The sequence below is a fragment of the Pongo abelii genome, chromosome 22 (assembly GCF_028885655.2).
Source record: "Pongo abelii isolate AG06213 chromosome 22, NHGRI_mPonAbe1-v2.0_pri, whole genome shotgun sequence".
Classification (NCBI taxonomy): Eukaryota; Metazoa; Chordata; class Mammalia; order Primates; family Hominidae; genus Pongo; species Pongo abelii.
In genome coordinates this window covers 23,931,584-23,947,619 of record NC_072007.2, presented here as the reverse complement: position 1 = coordinate 23,947,619, position 16,036 = coordinate 23,931,584, and the positions used below count along the sequence as shown (strand labels likewise).

Sequence of the window (16,036 nt, the reverse complement as noted above, 5' to 3'; positions counted from 1 at the left end):
TTCATAAATCTTATCAAACCAACATATTTCCTCCTTGAATTCCCCTCAGACACTTCTTAAATGCAAGCTGTATCTTCAGGTTTCACTTTAAACCATTGCATGTATATGAGTGCGTGTGCTACAAACCTTTAATTACACTTGTAATTAATGTTCATATTATATTGTTCTATTGAAATTTGCATCCTTCTTTGTCTACAAATGTGCATAATTTTGGTGTTATAATATCCTTTTCTGGCCATACATAAGTTTATAGTGCTTATAATTCTAGAGTACTTAGTTAATATTATAAGCTCTGAAAGTCAGCTCCTGTAGTTAGCAATTTTTTCAGAATATGATCTCAATATATAATTTTTCTAATGTAAGCATGTTGTGCTTCTTAACTCATATTGAATGCATGCGTGGTAATAAATCTAGTAGTAGGTTAAAAATAATTCACTTCACTTTCAGTATTTACTGGACCATTAGTCATATATCAGGTTTTAATGAGTTAAATACATGTAACACTCTATAAAGAGCTAGCCTTTCTTCATTTATATCAGGATGTCTGATGTCCCTAGCTGAATGAACATATAATAAATGAAAATATATGTATATATACATGTATACCTCTGTATGTCTATATATGTATAATTAGAGCTCCCTTCTTTATCTTCTTTTGCCCAGCCAACTCTTTTTTTTTTGAGATGGAGTTTTGCTCTTGTTGCCCAGGCTGGAGTGCAATGGTGCAATCTTGGCTCACTGCAACCTCCGCCTCCCAGGTTCAAGCGATTCTCCTGCCTCAGCCTCCGAGTAGCCGGAATTACAGGTGTGTGCCACCATGCCCAGCTAATTTTTGTATTTTTGGTAGAGACAGGGTTTCACCATGTTGGCCAGGATGGTCTCAAACTCCTGACCTCAGGTGATCTACCCGCCTTGGCCTCTCAAAGTACTGGGATTATAGGCATGAGCCACCGTGCCCGGCCTTGCGCAGCCAACTCTTACTCTCTTTTGTAGTCAAGCCCAGGCAACATGGCCTGCAATGCTTCTCTGAACTCTGCCTTCCAAATTAGCTGGCCACTCCACTTGTGTGGTTCCGTAGTTCCCTAGGTACACTTGTGTCAACTCCTTCTCACCAGGAACTAGTATAGAGTTCCCTAGGTACATATATTTCAGTACCTAGGACAATCTTTGACACACCTGTAGGTATATAATAAATAGCTATTGAAAGAATAAAGATTAAATAAATGAATGTCTTTACTTTGTATCCCCAACAACAAAGTCTGTGCCTGGAAATCAATAGGTACTTAATAAAAATTGCATAAATGAATGAACAACTGAAACGGAAGGAAGGAAGGAAGGAAGGAAGAAAGGAAGGAAAGGAAGTTGGCCGATTACTATTAAGGGATTTTATTGGATGCTTTTTTAAATTGAACTCATTTTTGTCTTCACTTTTTTAAACACTTATTTTGTCTTTATTCTGATTTTTTCCTAACCATATTTTTGTCAAGTAAATACAGTTTTTAAATTGTTTTATGTGTATGTTTATTATAAATAAATATTTTTAAAATTTAAGGAAATAAAGTAAAAATTACTGACAAATTTATCATGCAGAGATAACTATTTCGGAGGAAAACCTTCCAGACTTTGAAATATATATATATATATATATTACACTTTAGGAATATATATATATATATATGACACTTTAGGAAAATAAACCATGCTATATAATACTGTTTTTTTAGCTTGCCCTCTGCCCTCTAAAACTGTAATGAAGGCCTTTTACACCAATAAATACTGATCTATCTGTATCATTAGTTTTAATCCACAGTAGATACCTAATTAGACTAATCTCTCATTGTTGGATTTTATATTGCTTTCATTTTTTGACTGTTATTGGAATGGTGAGATGAATGTCTTTGCTCATATATTTGTGCACATGTGGGCCATTTGCCACATAAAACGACCTTGGATGTGTCTGTAGGAAAGTGTCTTGGATTTCTGTAGGAAGTATCTTTGTTGCTTAATTGCTGAGTCAAAGGGTAAGATTATTAAACATTTTTACACATTGACAAATTAATAAAAGGTTGTGACAAAATATATTGTGATAAACAATGATTTTCCATCTCAATAAACACTAATTAACTTACTTGTAAAGTGCTTGAAGAACGACTGGTGCGTAGGGCTCAATAAATTTTAAATCTTCATCATCATCATCACATCATCATCATGAACATCCCCTTTGAGTTAATGTTTACATTGTAAGTGTGTATGTAAGCTACTTACAATCATTTTTTATATCCAAGGAGGACTAAACAAGTGCTTAAATAGATTATGTCTTACGAAACTATTGGCATTTTGTAACTTTATCATCCCCCAATATTTTCCTATTTAATGCAATGAATATTAATAACCTCATCTTTCTCATATTGGCAGTGTGCAAAATACACGATAATGAAGAAGCATGATTTTTAATTTTGAAACTCTGTATTATACTGCCTGATATGCCAGTATTTTTCAGTATGAACTTGTAAAGATGAAAGTAAATGTGCAAGAGTCATATTATAATGCCACATTGAAAGCACAAAGAAAAAAGGGAATTATAAGTGAAGGAGGAAAGATTTGTATTTTAATTTATCAAGTAAAACTTGTTAGGAAAAATTTGTTCTAGGATGTATGACACGTTATCTTTCTTCCCACATTCTGAAATGATGTGGCTTATTTATATCTTTGTTAGAGAGGTGCAGTTCTTACAGCTAAGTGCTGTGGAAGGACCTAGGTTATTTTTGGTCTTCAAACAAATTGTAGTGGTGGTATTTCTTTAAAAATAGAAATCTCATGTAAAACACCCAGAGATCAAACAGTTCAAAATAATGATGGAACTTCCTCAGCAGTTAAATGTTCATGATTTTTTAAAACTAATACCTCATTTTGTTTGTGAATTTTCTCAAATACTTCCCCAGACCTCAGATTAGTTTCTGCAGATTTATGACATATAAAAAACACTTCTGTTCTTACTGTATTTTTGGAACTTTAGAGAAACTTGAATTTTTTAAAAATGAATTTAATTTTTAAACTTGCAATTTATGTACTTAGAACAACTCCCAATTTTTCTTTCTTACTAAAGTCCATTGCTGGTAAGAAAAGAAGATAATTCAGTAAACATGTAAAAAGAAAATGTATGCTAATTTTAAAATGGTCATCATATTAAAGACTTTTTTTTTTGATAATTTTCACCTTTTAGCCTCAAGTGATGAGCCAAAATTTTGAATGTTAAAATAGCCCCTGCTTTGGGGATGTACAATAACATAAATATGAAAAGCTCATATTTTATACTTGAAAGAGCTTGATGGATATGGATTTCATTATTGATTTATGGTATATAAAGATATCTTAGTTTGTAGTCAAAGCGAATATAAACCACAATTTTTTCTGACTCTTTCCATTTCTAGCATTTTCTAACATCACATTCTCATATTTTTCCTGACCGCTTCTGAAATCCTGAGGTTAAAAGGAATACAAAAAGATGTAATTAGATTTATCATTCCCTTAAATTCAACTTGTGTAGCTGAAGGTTTGTTTGTGACTTATTACAGAGCCTGTGACTTAAAAATCCTTCCCACAACCACAAGCTAAAATGGGAGAAAACAAACTACCTCACCTTTTCAACCAAGAGGGAGGAGCAAAAATCAGTGAACTTTTACAGAAGAACCTGCCAGCCTGTGATGATCCTACCAAAGAGAAACCTCAGTGAGTTACGGAATTTCCTTTTTGGTGAATTGAGTGCTGTTTTTGCTTTTCTCAGATTCCAAATGAGAGTATACATTTTTCTTTGTTTGATGTGCTGGGTAAGATCTGGTAAGATATTAATTAATAATTTGATTTATCTTTAAAAATTGCATATAAAATAGTGTGGTCTGTATTCTGGGATAAAGAATGTTATGATATAATGGGATAAAAATGTTATGATTATTGGTACTAATTCTAACAAACATTACTATTAAGAAAACTTCTGTGTGTGTACATGTGTGTGTGCATGTGTTTGTTTAATAAGTTGACATTTTGCATTGTATTTACTTGCCAGATAATTAGTAACTAGAAAATCTTTTTTTAAAAAAAGATGTAAATAGAGAATAAATAGAAATACTCAAGAGAAAAAAATTCAGTAATGGAGAAATTAATTTGGTATTTAAAATTATGCCTTAAGTATCTTGTTTCAATTTTATTTGTTTAACTAGCTCTACTTTTGAAGAAGATTCTTACTTGGATAAATTATCGATTGCAAAACAAATGAAATAACCATATACTACAACTTTTGCTCTCATTCAGTATGACGAAAAACAAAGCTGGTTTATGGTAATAAGGTAGAACTTAATTCTGATTTATTGGTGTACATTAATAAAGTTTATCAATATTAAGAGTATCATTTTCTACTTTATGATAAAGTAGAATTACTTGTTCGACTTGATAAGTAGAACAATTAGTTCTACTTTATGGTAATAACAGTGGCAAATTTAAAATTCAAGATGATAGTTTTCTGTAGGAGTTTTATGAGAGCAGATTATTTCCTTTATGTTTTATATTTATTTGAAATTTGTTAATGCATACTTGAATAACTTTAAAATTAACTAGAAATTAACATTATTTCTTATGTTTTCAATTGGCTATTTGAGATAACCACAAATTCTGGAAATGTTTGAATTTTATATTTAAATATAGAATCTAAATGATACTGATATGCAGTTTATAATTTATATTATTACTCTTAAGTTTCTTGATAGGGATTTTAAGTTATTATAATGTATAATAGTGGCACTTTAAGTTGAAAGCCGGAGAAATTTGAAGTATAGGCCCCTAATCTTATGTGTCATTTTTAATACAGTTATAATCATTTTAATATCATAGTTTACATTCAAAACTTATTGGACAGACTTTCTGATATTATTGTTTTGATTAGTATTTATTTAGTCAGTTGCCTAAATTTTCAGTTGGGAAAATTCAAACATAATTGCTTTGTATGTTTCTGTCTGCTAATTCTCGTGTAATGATGATTAAAATACAATGGTAGAACTTTTAGATATTAACAGTAGTAAATAGAAAATAAGTGAATTACAGATTTTACTGATCCTCAAATTCATTTTTAACCCATGTAGACTCTATGCTTTCTCTCATTTTCCTTGAATCTCTACTTGATTAAAAAATTTTGTTGATTTTCAGTAGTTTATTTCATACAAGTATGTTTTATTTATTACACATGCTGCTTTCTTCCCCACTAGAGATTCTGATATATACCTCAAGGAGGGCGTGTTTCATGGTTGTCAACATGAAAATCATTGATTACATCTGCCTTTAATAAAGAAACGAAAAGCAGTTTAGTCAGGTGTTTTTAAAAATTGTAAGTAGAATAAAATGGGAGAGGAGAGATAGATCAAAAAACTTTATACAAACGTATAGTACATCTATGTATCTATATATTCAAATTATATGCATATATGCATATTTATTCTTAGTACAGTTGCCAACTTATTGTAACCATTTACATTGAAATTTTTGTTGTTGCTATTATTATATTGCAAGGGTCAGAAATTCTTTTTTTCTTTTTTTTTCTTTATTATTATTATTATTATTATTATTAAACTTTAGGCTCTATGGTACATGTGCGCAACGTGCAGGTGAGTTACATATGTATACATGTGCCATGCTGGTGCGCTGCACCCACCAACTCGTCATCTAGCATTAGGTATATCTCCCAATGCTATCCCTCCCCCCTCCCCCCACCCCACAACAGTCCCCGAAGTGTGATGTTCCCCTTCCTGTGTCCATGTGTTCTCATTGTTCAATTCCCACCTATGAGTGAGAATATGCGGTGTTTGGTCTTTTGTTCTTGCGATAGTTTACTGAGAATGATGATTTTTTATGGCTGCATAGTATTCCATGGTGTATATGTGCCACATTTTCTTAATCCAGTCTATCATTGTTGGACATTTGGGTTGGTTCCAAGTCTTTGCTATTGTGAATAATGCCGCAATAAACATACGTGTGGATGTGTCTTTATAGCAGCATGATTTATAGTCCTTTGGGTATATACCCAGTAATGGGATGGCTGGGTCGAATGGAATTTCTAGTTCTAGATCCCTGAGGAATCGCCACACTGACTTCCACAAGGGTTGAACTAGTTTACAGTCCCACCAACAGTGTAAAAGTGTTCCTATTTCTCCACATCCTCTCCAGCACCTGTTGTTTCCTGACTTTTTAATGATTGCCATTCTAACTGGTGTGAGATGGTATCTCATTGTGGTTTTGATTTGCATTTCTCTGATGGCCAGTGATGGTGAGCATTTTTTCATGTGTTTTTTGGCTGCATAAATGTCTTCTTTTGAGAAGTGTCTGTTCATGTCCTTCGCCCACTTTTTGATGGGGTTGTTTGTTTTTTTCTTGTAAATTTGTTGGAGTTCATTGTAGATTCTGGATATTAGCCCTTTGTCAGATGAGTAGGTTGCGAAAATTTTCTCCCATTTTGTAGGTTGCCTGTTCACTCTGATGGTAGTTTCCTTTGCTGTGCAGAAGCTCTTTAGTTTAATTAGATCCCATTTGTCAATTTTGGCTTTTGTAGCCATTGCTTTTGGTGTTTTAGACATGAAGTCCTTGCCCATGCCTATGTCCTGAATGGTATTGCCTAGGTTTTCTTCTAGGGTTTTTATGGTTTTAGGTCTAACATTTAAGTCTTTAATTCATCTTGAATTGATTTTTGTATAAGGTGTAAGGAAGGGATCCAGTTTCAGCTTTCTACATATGGCTAGCCAGTTTTCCCAGCACCATTTATTAAATAGGGAATCCTTTCCCCATTTCTTGTTTTTGTCAGGTTTGTCAAAGATCAGATAGTTGTAGATATGTGGCATTATTTCTGAGGGCTCTGTTCTGTTCCATTGATCTATATCTCTGTTTTGGTACCAGTACCATGCTGTTTTGGTTACTGTAGCCTTGTAGTATAGTTTGAAGTCAGGTAGCGTGATGCCTCCAGCTTTGTTCTTTTGGCTTAGGATTGACTTGGTGATGCGGGCTCTTTTTTGGTTCCATATGAACTTTAAAGTAGTTTTTTCCAATTCTGTGAAGAAAGTCATTGGTAACTTGATGGGGATGGCATTGAATCTGTAAATTACCTTGGGAAGGATGGCCATTTTCATGATATTGATTCTTCCTACCCATGAGCATGGAATGTTCTTCCATTTGTTTGTATCCTCTTTTATTTCCTTGAGCAGTGGTTTGTAGTTCTCCTTGAAGAGGTCCTTCACATCCCTTGTAAGTTGGATTCCTAGGTATTTTATTCTCTTTGAAGCAATTGTGAATGGGAGTTCACTCATGATTTGGCTCTCTGTTTGTCTGTTATTGATGTATAAGAATGCTTGTGATTTTTGTACATTGATTTTGTATCCTGAGACTTTGCTGAAGTTGCTTATCAGCTTAAGGAGATTTTGGGCTGAGACAATGGGGTTTTCTAGATATACTATCATGTCATCTGCAAACAGGGACAATTTGACTTCCTCTTTTCCTAATTGAATACCCTTGATTTCCTTCTCTTGCCTAATTGCCCTGGCCAGAACTTCCAACACTATGTTGAATAGAAGTGGTGAGAGAGGGCATCCCTGTCTTGTGCCAGTTTTCAAAGGGAATGCTTCCAGTTTTTGCCCATTCAGTATGATATTGGCTGTAGGTTTGTCATAAATAGCTCTTATTATTTTGAGATACGACGCATCAATACCTAATTTATTGAGAGTTTTTAGCATGAAGGGTTGTTGAATTTTGTCAAAGGACTTTTCTGCATCTATTGAGATAATCATGTGGTTTTTTACTTTGGTTCTGTTTATATGCTGGATTACATTTATTGATTTGCATATATTGAACCAGCCTTGCATCCCAGGGATGAAGCCCACTTGATCATGGTGGATAAGCTTTTTGATGTGCTGCTGGATTCGGTTTGCCAGTATTTTATTGAGGATTTTTGCATCAATGTTCATCAAGGATATTGGTCTAAAATTCTCTTTTTTTGTTGTGTCTCTGCCAGGCTTTTGTATCAGGATGATGCTGGCCTCATAAAATGAGTTAGGGAGGATTCCCTCTTTTTCTATTGATTGGAATAGTTTCAGAAGGAATGGTACCAGCTCCTCCTTGTACCTCGGGTAGAATTCGGCTGTGAACCCATCTGGTCCTGGACTTTTTTTGGTTGGTAAGCTATTGATTATTGCCACAATTTCAGCTCCTGTTATTGGTCTATTCAGAGATTCAACTTCTTCCTGGTTTAGTCTTGGGAGGGTGTATGTGTTGAAGAATTTATCCATTTCTTCTAGATTTTCTAGTTTATTTGCGTAGAGGTGTTTGTAATATTCTCTGATGGTAGTTTGTATTTCTGTGGGATCGGTGGTGATATCCCCTTTATCATTTTTTATTGCATCTATTTGATTCTTCTCTCTTTTTTTCTTTATTAATCTTGCTAGTGGTCTATCAATTTTGTTGATCCTTTCAAAAAACCAGCTCCTGGATTCATTTATTTTTTGAAGGGTTTTTTGTGTCTCTATTTCCTTCAGTTCTGCTCTGATTTTAGTTATTTCTTGCCTTCTGCTAGCTTTTGAATGTGTTTGCTCTTGCTTTTCTAGTTCTTTTAATTGTGATGTTAGGGTGTCAATTTTGGATCTTTCCTGCTTTCTCTTGTGGGCATTTAGTGCTATAAATTTCCCTCTACACACTGCTTTGAATGCGTCCCAGAGATTCTGGTATGTTGTGTCTTGGTTCTCATTGGTTTCAAAGAACATCTTTATTTCTGCCTTCATTTCGTTATGTACCCAGTAGTCATTCAGGAGCAGGTTGTTCAGTTTCCACGTAGTTGAGCGGTTTTGAGTGAGATTCTTAATCCTGAGTTCTAGCTTGATTGCACTGTGATCTGAGAGATAGTTTGCTATAATTTCTGTTCTTTTACATTTACTGAGGAGAGCTTTACTTCCAAGTATATGGTCAATTTTGGAAGAGGTGTGGTGTGGTGCTGAAAAAAATGTATATTGTGTTGATTTGGGGTGGAGAGTTCTGTAGATGTCTATTAGGTCTGCTTGGTGCAGAGCTGAGTTCAATTCCTGGGTATCCTTGTTGATTTTCTGTTTCGTTGATCTGTCTAATGTTGACAGTGGGGTGTTAAAGTCTCCCATTATTAATGTGTGGGAGTCTAAGTCTCTTTGTAGGTCACTCAGGACTTGCTTTATGAATCTGGGTGCTCCTGTATTGGGTGCATATATATTTAGGATAGTTAGCTCTTCTTGTTGAATTAATCCCTTTACCATTATGTAATGGCCTTCTTTGTCTCTTTTGATCTTTGTTGGCTTAAAGTCTGTTTTATCAGAGACTAGGATTGCAACCCCTGCCTTTTTTTGTTTTCCATTTGCTTGGTAGATCTTCCTCCATCCTTTTATTTTGAGCCTACTGTGTGTCTCTGCACGTGAGATGGGTTTCCTGAATACAGCATAATGATGGGTCTTGAGTCTTTATCCAATTTGCCAGTCTGTGTCTTTTAATTGGAGCATTTAGTCCATTTACATTTAAAGTTAATATTGTTATGTGTGAATCTGATCCTGTCATTATGATGTTAGCTGGTTATTTTGCTCGTTAGTTGATGCAGTCTCTTCCTAGTCTCGATGGTCTTTACATTTCGGTATGATTTTGCAGTGGCTGGTACCGGTTGTGCCTTTCCATGTTTAGCGCTTCCTTCAGGAGCTCTTTTAGGGCAGGCCTGGTGGTGACAAAATCTCTCAGCATTTGCTTGTCTGTAATGTAATTTATTTCTCCTTCACTTATGAAGCTTAGTTTGGCAGGATATGAAATTCTGGGTTGAAAATTCTTTTCTTTAAGAATGTTGAATATTGGCCCCCACTCTCTTCTGGCTTGTAGGGTTTCTGCCGAGAGATCCGCTGGTAGTCTGATGGGCTTCCCTTTGATGGTAACCCGACCTTTCTCTCTGGCTGCCCTTAACATTTTTTCCTTCATTTCAACTTTGGTGAATCTGACAATTATGTGTCTTGGAGTTGCTCTTCTCGAGGAGTATCTTTGTGGCGTTCTCTGTATTTCCTGAATCTGAATGTTGGCCTGCCTTGCTAGATTGGGGAAGTTCTCCTGGATAATATCCTGCAGAGCGTTTTCCAACTTGTTTCCATTCTCCCCGTCACTTTCAGGTACACCAATCAGACGTAGATTTGGTCTTTTCACATAGTCCCACATTTCTTGGAGGCTTTGCTCGTTTCTTTTTATTCTTTTTTCTCTAAACTTCCCTTCTCGCTTCATTTCATTCATTTCATCTTCCAGGGCTGGTACCCTTTCTTCCATTTGATCGCATCGGCTCCTGAGGCTTCTGCATTCTTCACGTAGTTCTCGAGCCTTGGTTTTTTTCTTTGGACAAGGTCTCATTCTGTCACCCAGGCTGGAGTACAGTGTGAAGTTCATGGCTCACTACAGCCTCGACCTCCTAGGTTCAAGCAATCCTCTGGCTTCAGCCTGCAGGGTAGCTGGGGCTGCAGGCACACACCACCATGCCTGGCTAATTTTGTAATTTTTGGAGAGACAGCGTTTCGCTATGTTACTCAGGCTGGTCTCCAGCTCTTGGGCTCAAGTGATCTGCCCTTCTCAGCCTCCCAAAGTGCTGGGATTACAGGCATGAGCCACTGAGCCAGCCAGGAAATATTTTTGTAAATGACCAGATAGTAAATATTTTAGGTTTTGTTGGCCGTACAGTCTCTTTTGGACCTACTCAGCTTTGTCACCAAAGCAAGAAAGCAGCAGTAGATAATGCATAAACAAGTAAAGGTGCATGTGCATGAATACAACTTTATTTATGGACACTCACATTTGAATTTGTTGTAACTTTCATGTCACCAAATATTATAATTTTGATTTTTTTCCCAACCATTTAAACATGTAAAAAACATTCTTAGCTAGCCAACCAGACTTGACCACAGGACAGTTTCCCACTCCTGTGTGCTTTGGAAGAGATGTTAAAGGTAGATTAATTCAGGTTTCTCATTTCACAGTTGAGGAAAGTGAAATACAGAATAAAATGGAGTTATTTTTGTAAAGTCACAGAACTTGTAGTATGTGATAAAAATGCGAATTCTTATCCATAGGCTGGAGGTGAAGCCCAAGATTAGCAATTCTGCTAAGCTCTCTGGTGATGCCTATGGGTACGCGGACCACCTTGGAGTAATAAGGGTATTGGAAGTTATAGAACTTTAGAAGCCTGTTTGTAGGGCAGTAATCTTTCCAGAACCCATGGGATTCTGAGCTGAGTGCCTCAACAAAATCATTATTTTTCTCTAAATTGTGTCAGTATTTTTCTGATATGATCCATGTTTAATTTTTCTTGACTTACCAAAATCAGATGCCCTCAAGGAATTTTAATTTATTGTACCAAAATCTCTTTGAACAAGGATCATGTGAAAGAAAATGAAATTTGGAACTAAAAGACCCAGATTCATGTCCTGGTGGCATGTCATCTTGTGCCAAGTCACTTAACCCTCTAAATGCAGTTAATAGCTGTAATACTATCTCACTCTATCGTGAAGCTCAAAGAAGGTAACATAAATGTTGATTTGGTCACATAGAAAGCAATATAAATTAGGTTAGAATAATCCACTGTGTTTTTTTCCATGTTCATTTTCTCTTTAATTCTTTTAGATAATTTCCAGATGTAAGACTTCTCCATGTGTGGTTCATGAACTACCATATGAGAATTCTCTGGGTTACCCACTTAAAAAATGCAGATATATCTACCTAATCAGAATCTCTGGGGATGGCCCCAGGAAATTACATTCTGAAAATTCTGATGTTCCCAGTCTTTTTTTTTCACATCCATTTTTAAAATCATTCTTGGGAATTCCTGGTACAAAGACTTGTTAGACACCTACTTTATTTTGCTTGTGTAGTCAGATTCATTTTCAGCAGCTTTCCTAACATTTGCATAAATGAGTTGCTATCTTGTTTTTTCATTAAAAAATTAATTGACATAGTTGGACCTATTATTTCTAGAGTACATAGTAATATTTTGATAGATATAATGCATAGTGATCATATCAAAGTAATTAGCGTATTGATATCTCAAACAGTTATCATTTCTTTATGTTGAGGACACTCAATATCCTCCTAGCTATTTGAAACTATGTATTATTGTTAACTATAGTCATTCTACGGTGATGTAGAACACTAGAACTTATTTCTCCTATCTAGCTATAATTTTGTATTCTTTCTAAATGTGTGTTTTGATTGCTTCACAACTACATAATTAAAGCTATATTTGCCTTTTATTTTGCTTTCTGCCACTAGCATTCAGGGATTTTAACATTTTACCTACAGTGTTGTGTCTTAACCGGCTCTGCAGCCATAGAAGCCACTGTCTTCGTAGCATAAAGTGGGTCAATTGTTTCGTACTTGGAATTCTGCTGGCCCAAAAGGGTCTTCCTTCTTATTACACAGGAATACACAAGAGCTAGTGAACTTCTGATAGGGTCCTATTTATGTTGCTCAAATGTTTATATAATAACTTGTGCCAAAAATATAGTGCTCATGCTTTCCAGTTCTCACCCAGAAATGTCCTGTGGCTTCTAGTTGTGTGCCTGAGATCATGTAATCTCTTTTAACTTCACCTTATTCATATATAAAATGAAGAAAAGAAGAGGAAATATAGAACAACACTGGGTTTGCCATGAAGTGATAGCTAAATATAAATTATTATCATATGGTTAATATTGTTGTTATTAACAAATCCATTTTTTTCCAGAAATGAGGAAAGAGAATGAAGGAGGTTTTCATGTAGGATTTTTGGGATGAGAATGGGGGTTTAGATTATCAGAAAAAAAGGGTTAAATCTTTCTAAGATGTGTGAGGATTGTAGCTTTTCATGGCTAAGTTTTAAGGCTCTCTGTTCTTGAGTCAGCAAAACTAGTGGTTTTTTTGTTCATTTTGATTACAAACTAAGTTATCTTTATACACCATAAAATCAATAATGAAAACACTGAAAATTGCAAGACAAACTTGTCTCAGCAGCTTGCCCAGCATGAAAAAGCATTTGAAATCAAAGAATGTTACAGTAACAGGAGACCATTTCTTTCAACTCCTTCCATTTAAACATGAGGAAACTAAGACTCAGAGATGAGAGGTAAAATAACTTGCTCAGAGTCACAAGAGATGTTTGAGAGAGGCTAGAGGTACTTGAGTCTCAGCTGCTCACGTCCAGAGCACTATGCCTGCCTCTGGACTGTTTTAATCTCCTTGCTCTCAATTTCACAGGCATTGTAACTGTAATGGAAATATGTTTCAGAGAGAATGCTGGACGATCTACAATGATTATTTATAACTTCCCCATGTGTCTTTGGTATTTTTAACATTTTTGCTGCTTCTGTAATTTGAAACCTAATAAGATTTTCAGTATTATTTCTCAGCTTACCTCTCTGTTGAGATTACTGCTAGAGTCATTATCTTCCTACGTCTTTGGAAATAAAATCCTGTATTATGTACCTGCTAGTGAATTTTGAATCACAATAGAGTTACTTAGTCTATTTCTCAGATCCTCAATTTGTTAATTTTTCAAACAGGTAAAAAAATTAATACTAATCTTTCTGTTTTAGATATATTCAGTTTTTTGCTGATACCATTCGTTTTGGCAATTTTTATTCTTAATTAACTGAAGTCTATTAAATCTATTTTTTCTCATTAAACTAAGAAATGAATATTTTAGATATAGAAAACTAAAAAATATTAAAATACAGACAATAGAAATCACACAGAGAAATACAGATAAACTGAGAACACAATTTAATCAGCATCACTGCAAACTACATTTGTGTTGGTTAATATCTTACCCAATAAAGATGTGTGTGTGGGGGGGGGAGGTATGTGCACAAATATATACATGTGTTTACAGTGTATTATATATATGCTATATCATGGATAAAATTAGTACTATATAAATATGGGCTGTATATATAGAAATATATATTCATATGGTTCATGTGTATGGTTTTCATTATCTTCTTATTGTATTTCATTTTACATTATACGTGTTTTCTGATGTTATCCTTAGTTTTCAGAAACATAATTTCTTAAATGCTGCATAGTCCCCATCTTAGAAATACATGATAATTTATTTTTCCAGTCTCTAATTTCCGTGTATTTAATTGAATCCTAAATATTCTGTACTGAAATATTGCGATATACATTAATGTTAGTAGTCAATGAGTATAAAGGTAAAAATGATATAGTAATTTTATTTTAATTAAAATTTATTGATTTTTTAAGGAGACTAAGCATATGTTTAATATATTTATGAGCTCTTTGAATATTTTAGAAAATATCTGTTTATATCCCTCACCTGGTGTTCAACTATAGTATTCTTTTTCTTTTTTCTCATTTATAGTTTTGTATATGTATATTTGTTCCTTTCCTACCTTATATTGAAAACACTTCCATAGTTCATTTTTTGTCTTTTTTCTAGTTTATAATGTTTCTTTATGTACAGATGTTTTAAATGTATGTGCTATGAAATCTATTGGCTTCCTGGTTTCTTCCTTTGTTTTTATGCTGAAAAATTATTCTTCAATCTGAGATCATATATATATGAACTGTATCCTTCTTCTAGTTCATATAATTTTACTTTTACATGGAATACTTTAATATAACTAGAATCAAATAATTATCCTAGCATTGTTTATTTAAAAATCCATCACCTTTGACTGCTTTTAATTGCCATAATTATTATAGCTAAAATGGTATATTTATGGGTGTCCCCATTCTATTTCATTAAACTGCCTATCAATTTTTTGTTCTGTTTCACAGGACTCTTTTTAATTGGTTTATTATGTGAATATAATTTTAATCATAGTCCTATTATCTTCAAAATGTCATTTATTTTTCTTATACACTTTCTGTCTCTCCTTAGTTATTGTATTGAGACATTATTTTAGAATTGCATTGCACATATAAATTAATTTGAGCAGAATTTACTTCAAGATATTAATGCTTATGTTCAGTCATGGTGTATTTCAGTACTATATTTTTAAAAATTTCTTTTTTCATTTTTTCCTCTTTTTTTCTTTTCCTCTTCTTTCTGTTCTCTTTTCCTTCTTTTCTCTCTCTCCTCCCCAACCCTTCTACCTCTTTTTTTAAAAAAAGACTAGTTAATTTGCAAATCATAGGAACCTAGTTTAAACCAGCTTAAACCCACTCACGCTTCAAAAAATAGGAATTGATTATATCATATAACTGAAAATTTTTGAATTAAATACCACTACATTTATTTATACCAGTACACATATTAAGCCTAGCATCCATTAGCTATTCTTCCTGATGCTCTCGCTCCCCCTAACCCCCACAAACAGGGCCCAGTGTGTGTTGTTCTCCCCCATGTGTCCATGTGATCTCAGCATTTAGCTCCCACTTGGAAGTGAGAACATGTGGCATTTGGTTTTCTGTTTCTGTGTTAATTTGCTAAGGATAATGGCCTTTAGCTCCATTCATGTCCCTGCGAAGGCTATGATCTCATTCATTTTTAAGGCTGCATAGTATTCCATGGTGTGTATGTACCACATTTTCTTTCTTTCTTTATTTTTTTATTATATTTTAAGTTTTAGGGTACATGTGCACAACACGCAGGTTTGTTAAACATGTATACATGTGCCATGTTGGTGTGCTGCACTCATTAACTCGTCATTTAACATTAGGTATATCTCCTAATGCTATCCCTCCTCCCTACCCCCACCCCACAACAGGCCCCGGTGTGTGATATTCCCCATCCTGTGTCCATGTGTTCTCATTGTTCAATTCCCACCTATGAGTGAGAACATGCAGTGTTTGGTTTTTTGTCCTTGTGATAGTTTGCTGCGAATGATGGTTTCCAGCTTCATCCATGTCCCTACAAAGGACATGAACTCATCCTTTTTTATGGCTGCAGAGTATTCCATGGTGTATATGTGCCACATTTTCTTAATCTGGTCTATCATTGACAGACATTTGGGTTGGTTCCAAGTCTTTGCTA

At 34.5% G+C, this 16,036-nt stretch overlaps 1 protein-coding gene across 2 annotated transcripts in view; it reads left to right on the top strand.

Annotated features, from left to right (window-relative positions):
- Positions 1-16,036, top strand: part of LIPI (lipase I) — a 105,685-nt gene that overhangs the window by 1,430 nt on the left and 88,219 nt on the right. Inside the window, exon 2 of one of the 2 annotated variants that reach the window (XM_054542829.2) lies at positions 3,576-3,729. In XM_054542829.2, the coding sequence (XP_054398804.2) occupies positions 3,705-3,729 (25 nt within the window). In that variant the 5' untranslated portion in view covers positions 3,576-3,704. Of the gene's footprint in view, positions 1-3,575; positions 3,730-12,612; positions 12,631-16,036 lie in introns of those variants that run through there. The other variant, XM_054542830.2, reaches the window with a different exon arrangement.